Consider the following 19,263-nt stretch of genomic DNA (forward strand, 5'->3'; position numbering starts at 1 on the left):
ACCAGCCTCCCCGGACAGGCGCCGGAATGTGGCGACTAGGGGCTTTTCACAGTAACTTCATTGAAGCCTACTCGTGACAATAAGCAATTTTCATTTCATTTTCATTTTCAACATGCAGACTCCGCACAGACAGTGACCCAGCAGGGAATCGAACCTGGGGCCCTGGCGCTGTGAAGCCACAGTGCTAATCACTTGTGCTGCTGTGCTGCCCAATGACTTATTAATTTTTATACTCAATGCCCCGGCCAATAAAGGCAAGCATGCCGTATGCCTTCTTGTCTACCTTCTCCACCTGTGTTGCCCCTTTCAGTGACCTGTAGACCTAGATCTCTGACTGTCAATATTCTTGAAGGTTCTACCATTCACTGTATATTCCCTATTTGTCCAGATTAAACTCCATCTGCCATCTCTCTGCCCAAGTCTCCAAACGATCTAAATCCTGCTGTATCCTCTGACAGTCCTCATCGCTATCCGCAATTCCACCAACCTTTGTGTCGTCTGCAAACTTACTAATCAGACCAGTTACATTTTACTCCAAATCATTTATATATACTACGAACAGTAAAGGTCCCAGCACTGATCTCTGTGGAACACCACTAGTCACAGACCTCCAATCAGAAAAGCACCCTTCCATTGCTACTCTCTGCTACTCTCTGCCTTCTATGACCTAGCCAGTTCTGTATCCACCTTGCCAGCTCACCCCTGTGAGACTTCACCTTTTGTACCAGTCTGCCATGAGGGACCTTATCAAATGCCTTACTGAAGTCCATGTAGACAACATCCGCTGCCCTACCTGCATCAATCATCTTTGTGACCGCCTCGAAAAACTCTACCAAGTTAGTGAGACATGACCTCCCGTTCACAAAACCGTGCTGCCTCTCACTAATACGTCCATTTGCTTCCAAATGGGAGTAGATCCTGTCTCAAAGAATTCTCTCCAGTAATTTCCCTACCACTGACGTCAGGCTCACCGGCCTGTAGTTCCCTCGATTATCCTTGCTACCCTTCTTAAACAAAGGAACAACATTGGCTATTCTCCAGTCCTCCGGGACATCACCTGAAAACAGTGAGTATCCAAAGATTTCTGTCAAGGCCTCAGCAATTTCCTCTCTCGCCTCATTCAGTATTCTGGGGTAGATCCCATCAGGCCCTGGGGACTTAACTGCCTTAATATTTTCCAAGACGGCCAATACCTCATCTTTTTGGATCTCAATGTGACCCAGGCTATCTACACACCCTTCTCCAGACTCAACATCCACCAATGCCTTCTCTTTGGTGAATACTGATGCAGAGTATTCATATAGTACCTCATCTATTTCCTCTGTCTCCACACATAGATTCCCTCGCCGGTCCTTCAGTGGGCCCACCCTTTCCCTGGCTACTCTCTTGCTTTTTATGTACGTATTGGAGCATGTGAGGACAGTGAGAGGAGATTGAAGTGCTGTCTAAAACTGCTTCCAAATCCTAAGGGATGAAGTCACCACAGCGTTTGAGGAAAGACCTACCGGGGAGCAAGGCAGGGGTGCGGTAATTATGGCGTGTAGAGAAGAGGCTGTGACACAAGACTGTGCCTCTAATCTACTCCGGTTTGATTCCAAATCAGTCAGCCATTGTAGGATATTCTTCATGTTGGCAGCCCAGTAATAAAGCAGGAGATTCGGGAGGGTCAAGCTTCACGATCCTCTGTCTCTCTGACACTGGCATAAAATTAACATTGTACACTGATCGCTAACATGTTCTGTCTGCTCTGCATGCGAGTTAGCACCTGCACCAGTATAGCATCTGGGAGGATTTGCTCCACTGGTGTGTGCAATCATTGCAGACACAGTGAGTTCTATAGTCACCACCAGCAAGAAAAAATGGACACTTTTTTGCTAAAATATTTTTACATTGTTCGCAGCAACTTGATGCACAACATTGAATTCATATTGTGAAAGCTTTATTTTCCTACAGCTGTCATAAACTGCTCATCTGGTGATTTACTTCTCAATGTTATTTGAGCATCAATGCTTTTTTTCCACATTAACTATTGATGCAAACTGTTTTTGAAGTATTCCATGATTCAATAGAGAAATATTTGGTAATTCAGATTCAGAGCTAACACATTTTAATGAATCACGTAGAAATAGGGCTTCATAGCCCCCAAAGATCATCTGCAGTAATTTAAGCTAAAGTTTAGTATCAGCACAGCTTGGTATTGCAATGTGTATTGCTGTATTTTACAGACTATCAGTTCATTACAAAACAATTTTTATTTGTTTCTATTCTACAGACTATTTAAAACCAACAATGTAGAAGAAATACTACAAAATCTGAAGCGAGATGCTAGTCCATTTGCACTTCAACACTTGGAGGTACGGTACTCTAGATAAACAACAGACAGATTTGAGCACTGTTACATTGTTAGTAAAAAGCCAGGGATTCTCCAACAATTTAACACTAATATTGAACCATAATGCAGTCAATTAGAAGTCACAGTGGACTGTCTTCTGAAGATACTCATTCATCACAGTATAGAAACTACAGCGCAACAAAAAAAGTAACCCAATAGCATTCAATAATTGTGTACCATGAATTTAAATACAGTCTTAATTCTTCTCTTTCCATCAAACTAACCTAACTTACGCTAAAGTATGTTTTCAACTCTCTAGCATTTTCCAAGTAACCATTCCTATCTGTAAGATCCCTGACAGTTGTTGAGAGTTCAGTTATTGGGCAGAATCATAGCTAAGCCAGATCTTGTCTGCAACGGGAACCTTGCATGTTGTTTTCTCTTCTGTGTCAACCTCCTCACCAAGCTAGTGATAGTGATGGCAGTATTTGCACTGACCCAGCTGCTGAAATAGCTCAGGAGATGGTGTGAGCTGGGGAAAAATACATTGTGTATTGTGAGCTGGAGTGCATTACCTGGAAGTGCGTTGGAAGCATATTCAATGATAGCTTTCAATGGGGAATTGTATAAGTACTTGAAAGTAAAGTTTGCTGGGATATTGGGAAAGAGCAGATGAATGGGACTAATTAGATAACTCTTTCAAAGAGTCAGCACAAATACAATGGAGTGAATGGCCTCCTTCTGTATACAAGCAAATTATTGTGGATGCTGGGATCTGAAACCAAAAGAGAAAATGCTGGAAAACCTCAGCAGGTTTGGCAGCATCTGGAAGGAGAGAAAAGAGCTGTTTCGAGTCCAGATGACCCTTTTCAAAGCACTCTTAACGCTAGATCGGCCCAATTAGCCCTTCACTTAGCACTAAGACAGCTATTGGTTAATCAATGCAGCCTTCCCCAAACATATGAGGCCTTGGGTTACATTGAATACTGTGCAGGAAAAGCAACGCATGACCCTTCCATCTTTGCAAACTACCTTTAGCCAGTTTAACTTCAGTGGTGTAAAGTTTTTAGAACTAATTTGGTGCAAAATTAACAGTCACTTGGGAAAATGCAGATGTATTAAGGAAAACCAGCATGGATTTCTTAAGTGCAAATTGTGTTTAACTAGCTTGCTTGAGTTTTCCAGATGAAATAACAGAGAAGGTAGATAAGGGCAATGCGATTGATGTGGTGTTCATGGACTTCTGCACTGGAAGCAGGTCTGCCCACAAACCTGGCATGGCTCCAGGTCATTGATCACCATAGGGACATTCCACTGATTATGCTCCTTTGTCGGCCTAGTGGCAGCTATAACAATAATATTAGCAATCAGAAACATTCGCCCCACCTCCATGAACAACACAGCATATTAACAACAATGCAAATTAACACAATATTAAGTTACATAATAGAAACTACAATAAGGAACACCCCCCCCCCCCCCCCCCCCCGGGGTTGCTGCTGCTATTGACCAAGATACCTATCTTTGAGCCAGGAAGTCCAGAAAAGGCTGCCATCGTTTATAGAACCCTTGTATTGATCCTCTCAGGGCAAATTTGACCCTTTCCAATTTTATAAATCCCGCCATGTCACTGATCCAGGTCTCCACACTTGGGGGCCTCGCATCCTTCCACTGCAGCAAGATCCTTCGTCGGGCTACTAGGGACGCAAAGGCCAGGACACCGGCCTCTTTCGCCTCCTGAACTCCTGGCTCTACCGCAACTCCAAAAATCGCGAGTCCTCACCCTGGTTTGACCCTGGATCCAACCACCCTCGACACCATCCCCGCCACCCCCTTCCAGAATTCTTCCAGTGCTGGGCATGCCCAGAACATATGGGCGTGGTTCGCTGGACTCCCCGAACATCTGGTGCACCTGTCCTCACCCACAAAGAACCTACTCATCCTAGTCCCGGACATGTGGGCCTGGTGCAGCACCTTAAATTGGATGAGACTAAGCCTCGCACATGAGGAGGAAGAGTTGACTCTCTCCAAGGCATCCGCCCAAGTCCCGTCCTCTATCTGCTCCCGAGTTCCTCCTCCCATTTTGCCTTCAGCTCCTCCACTGACGACTCCTCCACCTCCTGCATTACCTTATAGATGCCAGACACCTTCCCCTCTCCGACCCACACCCCCGAAAGCACTCTGTCCATCGTCCCCCGTGAGGGCATCAAAGGGAATCCCTCTACCTGTCGCCTAGCAAACGCCTTTACCTGCAAGTATCTGAACATGTTCCCTTGGGGAAGCCCAAATTTATCTTCCAGTTCCCCCAGGCCCGCAAACCTCCCGCCAATAAACAGGTCCCTCAATTTACTGATGCCCACCCTTTGCCACCCCCTAAATCCCCCATCCCTGTTCCCTGGGATGAACCGATGATTGCCACCCAACGGAGCCTCCATCGAGCCCCCCGCTTCCCCCCATGCCGTCTCCACCGTCCCCAGATTCTTAGGGTCGCCGCCACCACCGGGCCCGTGGCAAACCTCTTAGGGGAGAGCAGCAACGGCGCCGTTGCCATGGCACCCAGGCTCGTACCTCTACATGACGCCATCTCCACTCCTTTCCACGCCGCCCCTCCCCCCTCCATCACCCACCCACGCACCACTGACACATTGGCCGCCCAATAGTACCCCAAAAGGCTGGGCAGCGCCAGCCCGCCTCTATCCCTCCCTCGCTCCAGGAACACCCTCTTCACTCTCGGAGTCCCATATGCCCACACAAAGCTCAAAACACTGCTAGTCACTCTCCTAAAGAAGGCCCCGGGGACTTAGTTTGTATACTTCTAAATGCCACTTTCAGTATTTAAAACCGGGTAACTCACAGCTGGTGGCTTGGCGCCGTTAAATGCTTATTTTTATGGTGAATGTATTTTCTGCTGTATTAATCAAACTGTACTGTATTATCAGTATTAAATATATCAAGGAATATTTTTGAAACAAAGTTTTTACACTGCTATTCGATTGCAATGGTTCAAGGCACATTCAACATGATACAAATGAGTGAGAGTGGAGAGTTGGGGTTGAATTTTAAGGACCAGCTAGGGGTGGGGAATGGTAGGGGGGGATGGGAAAAATCTCTGCCACCTACTCATGTACGGTTTCAGCACTGATGAATTTCACCAGGGCAGGGTGGGGAGGGCAACCATGACATCTTGCCCAATCTATGAAGAAGGTCAATTCACATTGTGTTTTTTTTAATGTATTTTATTACAAACATGTATCAGAACAGGTTACAGCGAACAAACACCCAGGGAAACATGCTTCCCTAAAATCAACTATGCAGTCTGTACGGACTTTTCCTCTTTTTCACCCCCCACGACGAACATTCCCTCTAACACGGTCACAAACATCCCCCACCTTTCCTCATAACCCCCTGAAGAGCCCCTTAATTCATACTTTATCTTCTCTAATCGCAGGAGTTCATACAGGTCACCCAACCAAGCCGCTACCCACAGTGGCGATGCCAACCACCACTCCAGCAAAATTCGCCGCCGTGTAATCAGAGAGGCGAAGGTCAAGATATCAGCCTTCCTCCTCTCCCTGAACTCCGACTTCTCTGAAACCCCAAATATCACCACCAAAGGGTCCGGATTGGATTGGATTTGTTTATTGTCACGTGTACCGAGGTACAGTGAAAAGTATTTTTCTGCAAGCAGCTCAACAGATCATTCAGTACATGGGAAGAAAAGGGAATTAAACAGAATTCAAGAAAATACATGAGAATACTTAATAGGGCAACACAAGATATACAATGTAACTACATAAGCATTGGCATCGGATGAAGCAGACAGGGTGTAGTGTTAATGAGGTCAGTCCATAAGAGGGTCATTTAGGAGTCTGGTGACAGTGGGGAAGAAGCTGTTTTTGAGTCCGTTCGTGCGTGTTCTCAGACTTCTGTATCTCCTGCACGATGGAAGAAGTTGGAAGAGTGAGTAAGCCGGGTGGGAGGGGTCTTTGATTATGCTGCCCGCTTTCCTCCGGCAGCGGGAGGTGTAGATGGAATCAATGGATGGGAGGCAGGTTCGTGTGATGGACTGGGCGGTATTCACGACTCTCTGAAGTTCCTTGCGGTCCTGGGCCGAGCAGTTGCCATACCAGGCTGTGATGCAGCCAGATAGGATGCTCTCTATAGTGCATCTGTAAAAGTTGGTAAGGGTTAATGTGGACATGCCAAATTTCCTTAGTTTCCTGAGGAAGTATAGGCGCTGTTGTGCTTTCTTGGTGATAGCGTCGACGTGAGTGGACCAGGATAGATTTTTGGTGATGTGCACCCCAAGGAATTTGAAACTGCTCACCATCTCCACCTCGGCTCCGTTGATACTGACAGGGGTGTGTACAGTACTTTGATTCCTGAAGTCGATGACTAGCTCTTTAGTTTTGCTGGCATTGAGGGAGAGATTGTTGTCGTTACACCACTCCACTAGGTTCTCTATCGCCCTCCTGTATTCTGACTCGTCGTTATTCGAGATCCGGCCCACTATGGTCGTATCGTCAGCAAACTTGTAGATGGAGTTGGAACCAAGTTTTGCCATGCAGTCGTGTGTGTACAGGGAGTAGAGTAGGGGGCTAAGTACGCAGCCTTGCGGGGCACCGGTATTGAGGACTATTGTGGAGGAGGTGTTGGTGTTCATTCTTACTGACTGTGGTCTGTTGGTCAGAAAGTCAAGGACCCAGTTGCAGAGTGGAGAGCCGAGTCCTAGGTTTTGGAGCTTTGATATGAGCTTGGCTGGGATTATGGTGTTGAAGGCGGAGCTGTAGTCAATAAATAGGAGTCTGATGTAGGAGTCCTTGTTTTCGAGATGCTCTAGGGATGAGTGTTGGGCCAGGGAAATGGCGTCTGATGTGGACCGGTTGTGACGGTATGCAAATTGAAGTGGGTCAAGGCGTTCCGGGAGTATGGAGGTGATGCGCTTCATGATCAGCCTCTCGAAGCACTTCATTACAACTGACGTCAGGGCCACCGGGCGGTAGTCATTGAGGCATGTTGCCTGATCCTTCTTTGGTACCGGTATGATGGTGGTCTTCTTGAAGCAGATGGGGACCTCGGAGTGGAATAGGGATAGGTTAAAGATGTCTGTGAATACCTCTGCCAGCTGGTATGCGCAGGCTCTGAGTGCACGACCAGGTATCCCGTCCGGGCCCATCGCCTTCCGTGGGTTCACTTTCAGGAAGGCCGATCTGACTTCGGAAACTGTGATGGTGGGTATGGGTGAATTATGGGTTGCTGGGGCACTCGACAGCGGATTGTTGGTTACCTGCTCAAACCGAGCATAGAATGCATTAAGTTCATCGGGGAGGGGTGCACTGCTGCCAGAGATACTGCTCGGCTTCGCTTTGTAGCCCGTTATGTTGTTTAGTCCTTGCCACAACCGCCGAGAGTCTGTCTGTGACTCTAGCTTAGTTTGATATTCTCTCTTCCACCTCCTCCTCCACTATCCTGGCTAAGACTGTGAACACTCCCACCCAGAATCTTCCCAATTTTTCACAACCTCAATGTGCGCGTGATTTGCTGGCCCCCGCCCACACCTCTCACACTCATCTGCTACCTCCTGAAAGAACCTACTCATACTTGCACCAATTCAAATTGTTAAAGAGCTTATTGATAGCTTGTTAAGGGGCATGTTCTTATTTTCATGGGGCTACATGTACTATAGGCGTTGACTGGGGCAGATGAGATCATGGGGATCCTGGTATGGCTGCCCCAGTGAATTAACTGGGCCTCATGAAAAGGTGAATGACGCAGAGGGAAACTTGGCCATTGGGAGTCAGATAGACAGATGCTGTTAGCTCATAGGCGGCAGGGATATTGGGCAGTAGCAATAGGGCAGTGTAGAGGGTTGTCACCCTCCTGACATTGCAGAGGCATATGAAGATGTGGCAAGGGTTCCAAAAATAGTGGGTACCACCTGAGCACAAGGAGGCTGCAGCTGGTAATGGTGGCATGACTCTCAAATATTTGGTCCAGTGAAAATGTGGAGCAGCACCGTTTATAGGCAGGGCAGAGCCCGAAGCATCCAGAGAGCAGGAAGAACACAGGTCAAACCTTCAGCATAGAATCTACCAGCAAAGAAGGAACTACCTTGAGATGACCAAGAACCAGTGTTGCAGAAGACTGTGATGCTCCACCGAGATCTGTGCCCTTGTCACTGAAGATCCTGCAGTACTTCTCACCATGCCCTGTATGATGAATCTAGAAATTTCAGCTGTATTGTATTAGAGGTATTTGGTGCAATAAGGGTTAAACGCATTATTTAGTATTTGACTGCAACCATTGTGTTTTGAAATAAATCCTAGTTTGATGGACATCAAAGGTTTTGGGAGCCGGGGTGCAATTAAGCCATCATAAAAAGCCAGTGCTGTTTTATTTGGATTAGGGGGATTCCCTGTGGAGTTAATTAGATATCAGCTTGGTAAGATGATGTTACTGCGTTGAGCCAAGGTATATGGCATTTTGCAGGGAAAGAAGGTGAGTTGTGGTTTCGATGAAACTGTGAACAAAAGTCAAGCAGTTTCCTCTCTGCAGTTCAGTTAAAGATATTTGGATTTGGGTTCATTGTCACACCAAGGTACAGTAAAAAATATTGTTATGCATACAGTCCAGACAGATGGTTCCATACATGAAAACAATAGGGCATACGATAGATACACAATGTAAATACATAGACATAGACATCCGATGAAGCATACAGAGTGTACTACTATCAGGAGAGAAGATGATTGGAGAGTTCAGTTCAGTCCATAAAATGGTCATTCGGGTGTCTGTGAACAGCGGGGAAGAAGCTGTTTTTGAACCTGTTCGTACGTGTTCTCAGACTTTTGTATCTGCTGACCATATCAGGCTGTGATGCAGCCAGGTACGATGCTTTCTATGGTGCATCTGAAAAATTGGTAAGAGTCAATGTGGACGTATCGAATTTCCTTAGTTTCCTGAGGAAGTATAGGCGCTGTTGTGCTTTCTTGGTCGTTGCGTTGATGTGGGTGGACTGGGGCAGATTGTTGGTGGTGTACCCATCTAGGAATTTGAAGCTGTCAACTATCTCCACCTCGGCACCATTGATGCAGACAGGGGTGTGTACGATACTGCGCTTCCTGAAGTCCTGATGTCTGTAGATATATTAGCAGTCTTTCAAATCAGTTCAGACTTGTCTGATTAGAAGGTGAGCAGAAGCAGCCTCTGAAGAATTACAGCCATGTTTTTGCATGGTTCTGACAGGAGTCAGAGCTTTGCTTTAAAGCAGTGTCAAGAGATCTCTCTTTTACAAAGAACATATCTGTGCAGTAGGTATTCCTATGTGCCACTGGTAGTTAAAGGGGACTGAGAGTTGAGATAGTATTTCTTGTTGTTTGAGTGGGAATAAAGATAGCAGGTAAGAATATTGTATTGACTGATTGAGTAGCATTGTTTAAGGAGTAATTGTAAGCAATTTTCCGGTATGATGTTTAAGATTTTTTTTCATAAATTTGGAGTACCCAATTCATTTTTCCAATTAAGGGCCAATCCACCTAGCCTGCACATCTTTGGGTTGTGGGAGCGAAACCCACGCAAACACGGGATGTTTAAGATATTTTAATACTGGGTTACTAATAAAGTTTGTTTTGGAATATGCTATCCCTATTTCTTTGTGAAATCACTCCTGAAGCGATGTATCCTTTCCTCATGGTCTTAGGATTTAAAATAAAATATTGGGGTTTTTGTCCAGTATCCTAGCCACTATTGGGACTTGTCTGGGACCGACAGCACAAGTGGATAGCACTGTGGCTTCACAGAGCCAGGGCCCCAGGTTCGATTCCCCGCTGGGTCACTGTCTGTACGGAGTCTGTACATTCTCCCCGTGTCTGCGTGGGTTTCCTCCGGGTGCTCCGGTTTCCTCCCACAGTCTAAAGATGTGCAGGTTAAATGGATTGGCCATGGTAAATTGCCCTTAGTGACCAAAAAGGTTAGGAGGGGTTATTGGGTTACGAGGGTAGGGTGGAAGTGAGGGCTTAAGTGGGTTGGTGCAGACTCGATGGGCCGAATGGCCTCCTTCTGCATTGTATGTTCTATGTAATACCTGCCAGTAGATGTCAATGTCACTATGTCACTAAACGTCTTTGCTTCTGGCTCCTTCTAAGGATCAACTGCAGACCTTGGTGACATCTTGTAAACAGCTACAAACCACTGTATCTTGCAGGTCTTTGATGCTCTATTTGTCAAAGCTGGACAGTACATTGAATTCCTGACAGATGGGTCCTTACAGGCATAGAGGGCAGTGGGTTTTGCCTCCATCACTGGATTCCCCCAGGTGCATATGTTAACATCCCCATAGGTATCTGAATACTTTTAAAAACAATTGTATAAATTTTCCAGTGAAATGCATGACACAATTTCACATTTTAAGATTTCACTGTAACAAACACACTAAAATCAAAATAGACCAAATATTACTTTAGGAAACGAATGCATCAAACTACAGAGATGGTACTTCCCCACTAAGTAATACAACCAAAACGTTTCAAAATATTTTTATTGAAAATTTGTCATTATAAACACAACAATATAAAAGTTAATTCAAATTGCTAGTCATAATGAACACCATAAACGATCAAGAACCCCAATTAATTTAATCCCCCAACATTAAACTAAACCTCTTAATAACTGACGGTGCCTAACTCTTTAAAAAAGGAAATGAATGGCTGCCATCATGGGTAGAACCCTTCTAACGACTCCCTAATGGTGTACTTGACCTTCTCCAAGTGTAAGAATGATATGAGGTTACCAAGCCAAGCCGAGGCACTGGCGGAGCAGAAAATCTCCACCCAAGCAGAACTCATTTCCAGGCTATTAACAAGACAAAGGCAAGGAAATCTGCCTTCCCCCCCCCGTCTGCAGCACCTTTAAGTCTGATACCCTAAAAATGGCGACCAACGGACATGGCTCCAGATCGACATTAAGTATTTCGAACATGGTGCTAAAGAAGTAGACCCAGAAGCCCTCTAACTTGGGACAAGACCAGAACACGTGAGAGTTATTGGCCGACCTCTGAGAACAAAGCTCGCACCTCCACCACCCCAGAGAAAGAAATGTTGATCCTCTCCTGAGTCAAATGAGCCCTGTGCACCACCTTGAACTGAATAAAATTAAGACGAGCGTAAGAGGACATAGAGTTGACCCTGCAAAGAACGTCACTCCACACCTCATCATCCAGAATAGGACGTAGTTCATCCTCCCATTTCACCTTTACTTCATCCAATATAGCCGACTCGCTAATGGACCTGACTGTAATACGCAAAATGGTTCCCCCCACCAGACCCGACCAACAAAATCCTCTTCAACAGCGAAGAGAGTGGTGCCTTACGTGTAAAATCATGAATCTGAAAGTATCTAAACAGATTGGAATCAGAGAGCAAATTTTTCCCACAGCTCCTTAAAGCTGGAAAACCTACCCTCAGCGAACAAGTCCTCAAACAAAAGGTCAGCATGGTGGCACAGTGGTTAGCACTGATGCCCCACAGTGCCAGGAACCGGATTCAATTCCAGCCTTGGCTGATTGCTTGTGTGGGGTTTGTAATTTTCCCCGTGTCTGCGTGGGTTGCCTCCGGGTTTCCTCCCACAGTCCAAAGATATGCAGGTTAGGTGGATTGGTCATGCTAAATATCCCTTAGTGTCCAAAAGGTTAGGTGGGGTTACAGGGTTTCCGGAATTAGGATGGGAATATGGGTCAGGGTAGGGTGCTCTTTCAGAGGGTCGGTGCAGACTCGATGGGCCAAATGGCCTGCACTGTAGGGATTCTATGATTCTCTCCAAACCGTTCCCCTCCCATGACCTAAACATCAAGTGTAAACCTGTGGCAAAAATAGGTGATTGCTGCAGATAGGAACGAGCAAGGATATGGAGCTATGTTTATAATGCTATCTAAACTGCTTCCAGATTCTTAGGGTGGACGCCAAGCTCCCAGCAGATAATAATAATAATCACTTATTGTCACAAGTACACTTCAATTAAGTCACTGTGAAAAGCCCCTAGTCGCCACATTCCAGCACCTGTTTAGGGAGGCTGGTACGGGAATTGAACTCACGCTGCTGGCCTTGTTCTGCATTAAAAACCAGCTATTTAACCCAGTGTGCTAAACTAGCCCCAGATATATAGCCTTGAAGATTAAGTCCCACACTCCTCCCGACTTTTAAGCAGGCTCCCCACCACACCAGGGCGAGTCTTCCAATATCCTTTGAAAGTCGGTCACTCAGATTTCAGAATATCTGGCAGGTCCTCTGCACACTATACAGTGACCATCACTTTGAACCATTCTGAGAGGTCAATAAGAGGATTTGGGATTTACACCTCCCATGTATAGGAGCTGCTTGTGCCTTGAAGATCCTCAGCAGGTGTGTCTGCTGGAGGGTGAATAACCAGAGTCCTGTCCTGAGGGGTGGGGGTTGCTTGCACATTGCCGCAAGTTATTGAAACTCTTCTGATACTAGATTAAGCTTCTACACTACACATTTGCCGACCAGTCAACTGTGTCCAACCAGGACTGCTTAACTGGGTGGGTTTCTGCTGCAATCTTTCAGGAAGAAGATCTCCCTCCTCTCCCTCACAGCCTCTGGCTATATTTGAGAATCAAGGGTTTGGCTTGTCCTGGGTTCCAAGCTTTTGCCTGTCCTTAGATGTGGTAAGTTGCCCTCGATCTTATACCTTCTAAACTGAAGCTACGGTACTCAAACAGCAGCCATAAAATGGTTTCTATGGTCTGTTTAAATTGGGACTGCAGTTGAGTAACTCAGCTTCCATTCCTGCCCCTGTGGTCTCAAATTAGCCGCCAAACTGATTTCTAGGCCAAGTAAGGCACCCCCGCCCTCATGAAGCTTGGGGCTGATGATTGTTTACCCCGAGGACAAATTCGAGCCCGGGATTTGTTACGACTTCCAATTCTCTCAACCTGAACACCAGTCCACAATCAGGCATGCGGCTGCAGGTGTGCAGATGACATTTCCCAATGTGACTTCTAAATCCAGGGCTGATTTTTGTTCACAAATGTGAGCCTGTGGACACCCACTTTGAAAGATGTGAAGTCCAGCAATCATCGCCATCAAGGTGATAGTAATTCCAAGTTACTATTATGATGAAGAAGTCAACTTGAAGCGCTGTGACTAATGAAGAAACAAATTCCCAAGTGTATTAAACCCAATTGATTACTTTTGAAGTGCAGTCCCTGTTGTTCTGTGGGCAAACATGGCAACTCATCCTGTGCACAGTGAGGTTTTGCAGATAGCAATGAATTAAAGGTCATAGTATCTGTTTTTCATTATATTGATGAAAGGCAGAATGTTGATCACACTGCTTTTCTTTGACTAGTTAGTGCCTTGAGATCTTTGCTGTCTCCCTGAGTAAGAAGATCAGGCTTCGGTTTAATATCCCATCCAAAAGACAGCACTTGTAATCATACAATACAACCTCATCCAACACTGAAATGTAAACCTAGGTTGTGTGCTGAAATCATAGTAGCTCTTGAACATTCTAACTCAAAAGTGAGAGCAATGTAATGTGGAGCCAAACTGACACTAATATATAATAACTTATTCTTTGAACGTTTATCTTTTTTTGCATAAATTTTAATTGCACAATTGATATCAAATAAGGTTTGGATATAAAAATAAGCATAATCCTATATGTTACTTGACTGTTTCCAAAATGGGATGATGTAAAAGGAGATGGTGCAGTGGTAATGTCACTGAATTAGTAATCCAGAGACCCAGACTAATGCTCTGGGGATTTGGGGTAAAATCTCACCACAGTAGCTTTTTAAATTTAAATTCAATTAATAAATCTGGAATTGAAAGTTGGTCTGAGGAATGGTGGCCATGATGGCTTCCAGTTGCGGCATATAGGTGGAAGTTGCATGTTTGGTGGCTCCTGACAAACCAGTCTTTTTAAAGCCCTTTACACCCAGTTTTGGGGAAAATTCTTTGATGGGAAGCCGAGGGAAGGTCTGAGGCTTTATAGATTGTCAAAAACTGGAAAAAGGAACGCAGGGAAAAAGAGAGTGAGCAAAAGTTCGCCTTCAAGCGTGGCGAGGAGTTCAGTGGGAGTAAAGCTGGCAGGAGAGAGCCTGTCGCATGGGGCCACACCCGTCATGGTGGAAAAGATGGCTGAGGTTTGAGCGATTGCTCTCAAAACATTTTGAAAGGCATTGGACAGAGATGAGGACCTCGCTTAAGAAGTGGTGGGGAGAGATCCTTGTCCTGATGACAGAAGAGTTGGAGAAAACTTCCATGGCGGTGCGGGTGCAAGGAGAGAAAATGAAGGGGGTGGAGGAGGCATTGTCGCGGCACAGCGACCAGCTCACCTCAATGGGTGAGAAGTTGCGGAAAGTGGCATAGATCAACAGAGGACTGAGAGCCAAAGTAGAAGACCTGAAGAACCAGTCATAAAGGCAGAAGTTGGGGATTGTGGGTGTGCCCAAGGTGTTGGAGAGCCGGAGGCCTATGAAGTACTTCACCAACATGCTGTGATCATCTGCTTTCACAATTTTCAAGTGAAGGAGAAGGTGCTGAGGTGGGCGAAGCAGGAGGTGGGGTGGGACAGCAACGGTATACGTATATACCAGGATCTGACGATGGAGCTGGCTAGGATATGGGTGGCCTTCGGTCAAGCTAAGGCGGCGTTGTATAAACGGACATGTGGTTTGGTGTTGTCTACCCGGCAAAGCTGAGGGTCACGAACAACGGCAGGGATTACCGCTTGAGACGGCAGAAGCATTTGTGAAGGCCTGGGACTGGACTGAATTTGGCCTTTGATAGTTTTTCACCCTTTTTTCCCTCTATGTTGTTCTTTCCCTTTATGGATATTATGGTTGAAATATGGGTTTTTGGGGGGGCTTCCGGTGGCGGCCATGGAGTGAGTGGTCGCACATTTGGTTGTTTTCGTTCGTGGTTTTTTCAGACCTTTTCCCTGGTTAATAGGTGGTTGTGAGGGGGCAAAAAGGTGCATGAGAGTGAGTGGAAGAGTTTGACCCACTGGTGTATGGAGCTGAGGGCCAGAAGCAATCGCAAAAGAGAGAATCAGTCAGTTCGAGTTGGTGCGGTGCATGGGACGCACATGGAGGTGGCGGAGGGGCAGGAAGCGACCCTGCTGGCTCAGTGCTCGACGGACCGGCTGGTGAGCTTTCTGAACGAGAAGTTCACTGAGCAACGCAAGGAGAGTGTGGAGGACCTGGCCCGGGCGGTGGATTTGATCAAGGCAGTGATCGACCACGTGGAGACAAAGCTGGCTTAGGGTCAGGCGATCGACAAGATGGAGGCGGTGGTGAGGGAACATGAGGAGAAGTTTGCCTCGATGGCAGTGGAGATGGGGCTAATGCGAGACCAGTAGTGGCGGCTCCAGGAGAAGGTTGAAGACCTGGAGAACCGGTCACGCAGGCAGAATTTCTGGATTGTGAGCCTGCCGGAGGGGAGTGAAAGAGCCGATGCTGGCACGTATGTGGGGAGGATGCTGGAGAAACTGCTAGGAGAGGGTGCAGTTGCATAGCCTTTGGAGGTGGATCCTGCATAGATTGCCAAAGAGGAAACCCCAGGGGAACGGGCCACCGAGGGTGATGGTGGTGCATTTGCACCGTATCCTGGACAAGGAGCAAATTATGAGGTGGACCAGGCAGACGAGGCGCTGCACCTGAGCGGGCAGTGAAATCCGAGTGTACCAGGACCTGGGTGCAAAGTTGGCCAAGAGGAGGGAGAGCTTTAACGAGGTCACGGGGGTCCTCTACAAGAAGTGGGTGAGGTTTGGACTACTGTACCCAGCACATCTGTGGGTGACCTACGAAGGCCGGGAGCTGTACTTTGGGACAGCGACGAGGCGATAGAATTTATCAGAGACAATGGACTGGCAGGAGAAGGTGGACTTTGAACTTTGGTGGAGATGTTTTGATGCTGCTGTTAATTTGTGTTTGGGGCCATTTCTTTTTTGGCTTCTGGTTTGCTCTTTGTTCTCTGTTGGAAGATGGGGGATTGGTCTCATTGTTTGGGCTTGGGGAGGGGTTGTTTTTGTTTGTTTGCACTTATGTTTGAGCGGGGAGGAGGGGAATCAGTGGGAGATAGAATGGTACCATGGGCGAAGGCTGCCAGGTTAGCTGGGCGACCTAGTTTACGGATGTGCAGTGGAGGGTTAGTGGGGGGATGGGGGCAGGGGCTGTTGCTGGGGGAATTGGGGGGGGGGGGGGCGGGGGGGGATGTACTGTTGACAGGGTAATACTTTAAATGTAGGGGAGGAGAATCGATGACGGTGGCCGCCTGATGGCAGACCTGGGGAGCTGCGGGACCTGGGGAGCTGCAGGACGCAGGCCGGCGGCTGGCCCAAGAGAGACTATGGTTGATCGGCGGAGTGGGGGGGTGGGGACGCTGATCAGGTGGAACGTGTGAGGACTGAATGGGCCAGTCAAAAGTCCCGTGTGTTCGCACATTTAAAAAGATTGAAGGCGGAAGTGGCCATGCTACAAGAGACTCACGTGAAGGTGGGGGACCAGACTATGCTGAGGAAGGGATGGGTTGGGCAAGTATTTCATTCGGGATTGGACTCTAAAATGAAGGGGGGGTGGCAATTTTGGTCAATAAGTGGGGGGGAATGGGGTATTTAGGGACTTTTATAGTAAATTGTGAGAGTCAGAACCCCCAGCCGGGGAAGAGGGGATGAGGCGGTTTTCGGAAGGGTTGGAGTTCCCGAAGGTTGATGAGGAGCTGGTGGAGGGCCTGGGGGGTCCCAATTGGGCTGACAGAGGTAGTGAAGCATCTGAAGGCAATGCAATCGGGTAACGTCCTGGGACTAGATGGGTACCCGGTGGAATTTTATAATAAGTTATTAGGGGCGTTGGGACCATTGTTGGTAAGGGCCTTTAATGAGGCAAAGGAGTTGGGAGTGCTCCCCCTGATGTTGTCACATGCGTCGATCTCCCTCATTTTAAAGCAAGAAAATTGTGGGTCATCCAGACCGATCTCCCTGTTAAATGTGCATGCCAAACTATTGACAATGATCCTGCCACAAGGATCGAAGACTGTGTCCCAGGGGTAATAGGGGAGGACCAGACGGGGGTTAAGGGGAGGCATTTGGCGACCAACATTAGGAGGTTACTCAATGTGATTATGACGCTTCCAGAGGGGCGCGAGGCTGAGGTGGTGGTGGCCATGGATGCAGAGAAGGCCTTTGATCGATTGGAGTGGGAATACCTGTGGGAGGTCCAGGGGTGGTTTGGGTTTGGGCAGGGCTTTGTGGACTGTGTCCGGATGCTATACCAGGTACCGGTGACAATCCTGACTCTTTTGCTGCCAGTCTGGGCTCAATAAAATTTGAGATGGATTTGCAGGTATTAATTATTGTTTATTTTAACCAGCCAGCTGGGTGACTCACTCTATTGGGAGAGCAGAACATCATCAGTCTCCTGCCTCTTCAACAGCCAGAGTGCCAGACAAAGGAAAAACATCTCATTTCATATACATTCAAGTTGCATCAAGTTTCACATACATACGACCAAATAAGGCAACGGTACAAATGCAAAGCTCCCATAGGCTTTCCCCACATTCCTTAACCTGGCCTGAGGCCCCTTTTCCCAGTATCCTTGGCAACAAAGAAATGGTTAGTGACTGCCCATCCCCCTCTTCCTGCCTTGAATCCCAGTTGATGTTTAAAAGTCCACTAACCTAACTCCTTATTCTACTGCAGTAAAATGTTACTCCTAACTTGGCCAAACTACCCATTATGCCTTTCTGTGCATTTCCTCATTGGTGGCGAGTGTGCGGACGAACAGGGTGAGATCTGACTATTTCAGTTTACACCGAAGGACGAGGCAGGGGTGCCCACTTTCTCCACTTGGCTATAGAGCCATTGGTAATGGCACTGAGAACGTTGAGGGTCTGGCAGGGGATAGTACGGGGGGGTTAGTTGGAGCACAGGATCTCGCTTTACTCGGGCGATCTACTTTTATACATATCGGATCCGCTGGGGGGGGGGGATTGGAGGGATTATGGGGATATTAGAGGAATTGGGCCGGTTTTCAGGATATAAATTGAATATGGGTAAGCGTGAGCTCTTTGTGACTCGGGTGAGGGGACAGAAGAGATTAGTTGCAATGCCGTTCAAGGTGGTGGGGGGGGGGGGGGGGAGCTTTCGGTATTTGGGTATCCAGGTGGCGCGGGAGTGGGGGTGGCGGGGTGGGTACAGACAATTAAAATGTCTTCCCAAGGTTTTTGTTTGTTTTTCAGAGCCTACCAATTTTTATCCCCAAGTCGTTCTTTAAAAAAGTGAGTGCAGTGATCACGGGATTTGTTTGGATGGGTAAAACCCCGCGGGTGACGAAGGTGCTGCTGGAGCGGGGGAGTTGGGATCGGCGGAGGGGGCTGGCTCTTCCGAATTTTATCAATTACTACTAGGCGTCGAATATTGCGATGGTCAGGAAGTGGGTAGTGGGTGAGGGTTTGGTTTGGGAACGGGTGGAGGTTGCCTCATGTAGGGGGACTGGTTTAGGGGCACTGTTAAAGGCACCTCTGCCGTTCTCGCTGGCCAGGTACTCCCCAAGCCCGGTTGTTGTGGCAGCCCTGAGGGCCTGGGTACAGTGGAAGCAGCACAGTGGAGGGGCTGGAGGGGGCATTGATGTGGCACCGATATATGATAATCACCGTTTCGCTCCAGGGGGCTGGATGTGGGGTTTCGGAGGTGGCAGCGGGCGGGGGTCAAGGGATTTGGAGATCTGTTTATTAATGATGGAGGAGGAGTTTGAATTGCCTAGTGGGAATGGGCTCCGTTATTTACAAATGAGGGATTTTGTGCGGAGGCAGGTTTCCCGCACATGCCACACCGGGGACTACAGGGAGGCACGGTAGCACAGTGGTTAGCACAATTGCTTCACAGTTACAGGGTCCCAGGTTCGATTCTCGGCT

General features: G+C 47.4%; 1 protein-coding gene across 2 annotated transcripts in view; it reads left to right on the top strand.

Moving 5' to 3' along the window:
- Window positions 1-19,263, top strand: part of hibch (3-hydroxyisobutyryl-CoA hydrolase) — a 234,870-nt gene that overhangs the window by 204,051 nt on the left and 11,556 nt on the right. For both annotated transcript variants that reach the window (XM_038789153.1, XM_038789152.1), the window contains exon 11: window positions 2,273-2,354. In XM_038789153.1, coding sequence (XP_038645081.1) covers window positions 2,273-2,354 — 82 coding nt within the window. The remainder of the gene's footprint in view (window positions 1-2,272; window positions 2,355-19,263) is intronic.

This window comes from Scyliorhinus canicula, chromosome 2 (assembly GCF_902713615.1).
Source record: "Scyliorhinus canicula chromosome 2, sScyCan1.1, whole genome shotgun sequence".
NCBI lineage: Eukaryota > Metazoa > Chordata > Chondrichthyes > Carcharhiniformes > Scyliorhinidae > Scyliorhinus > Scyliorhinus canicula.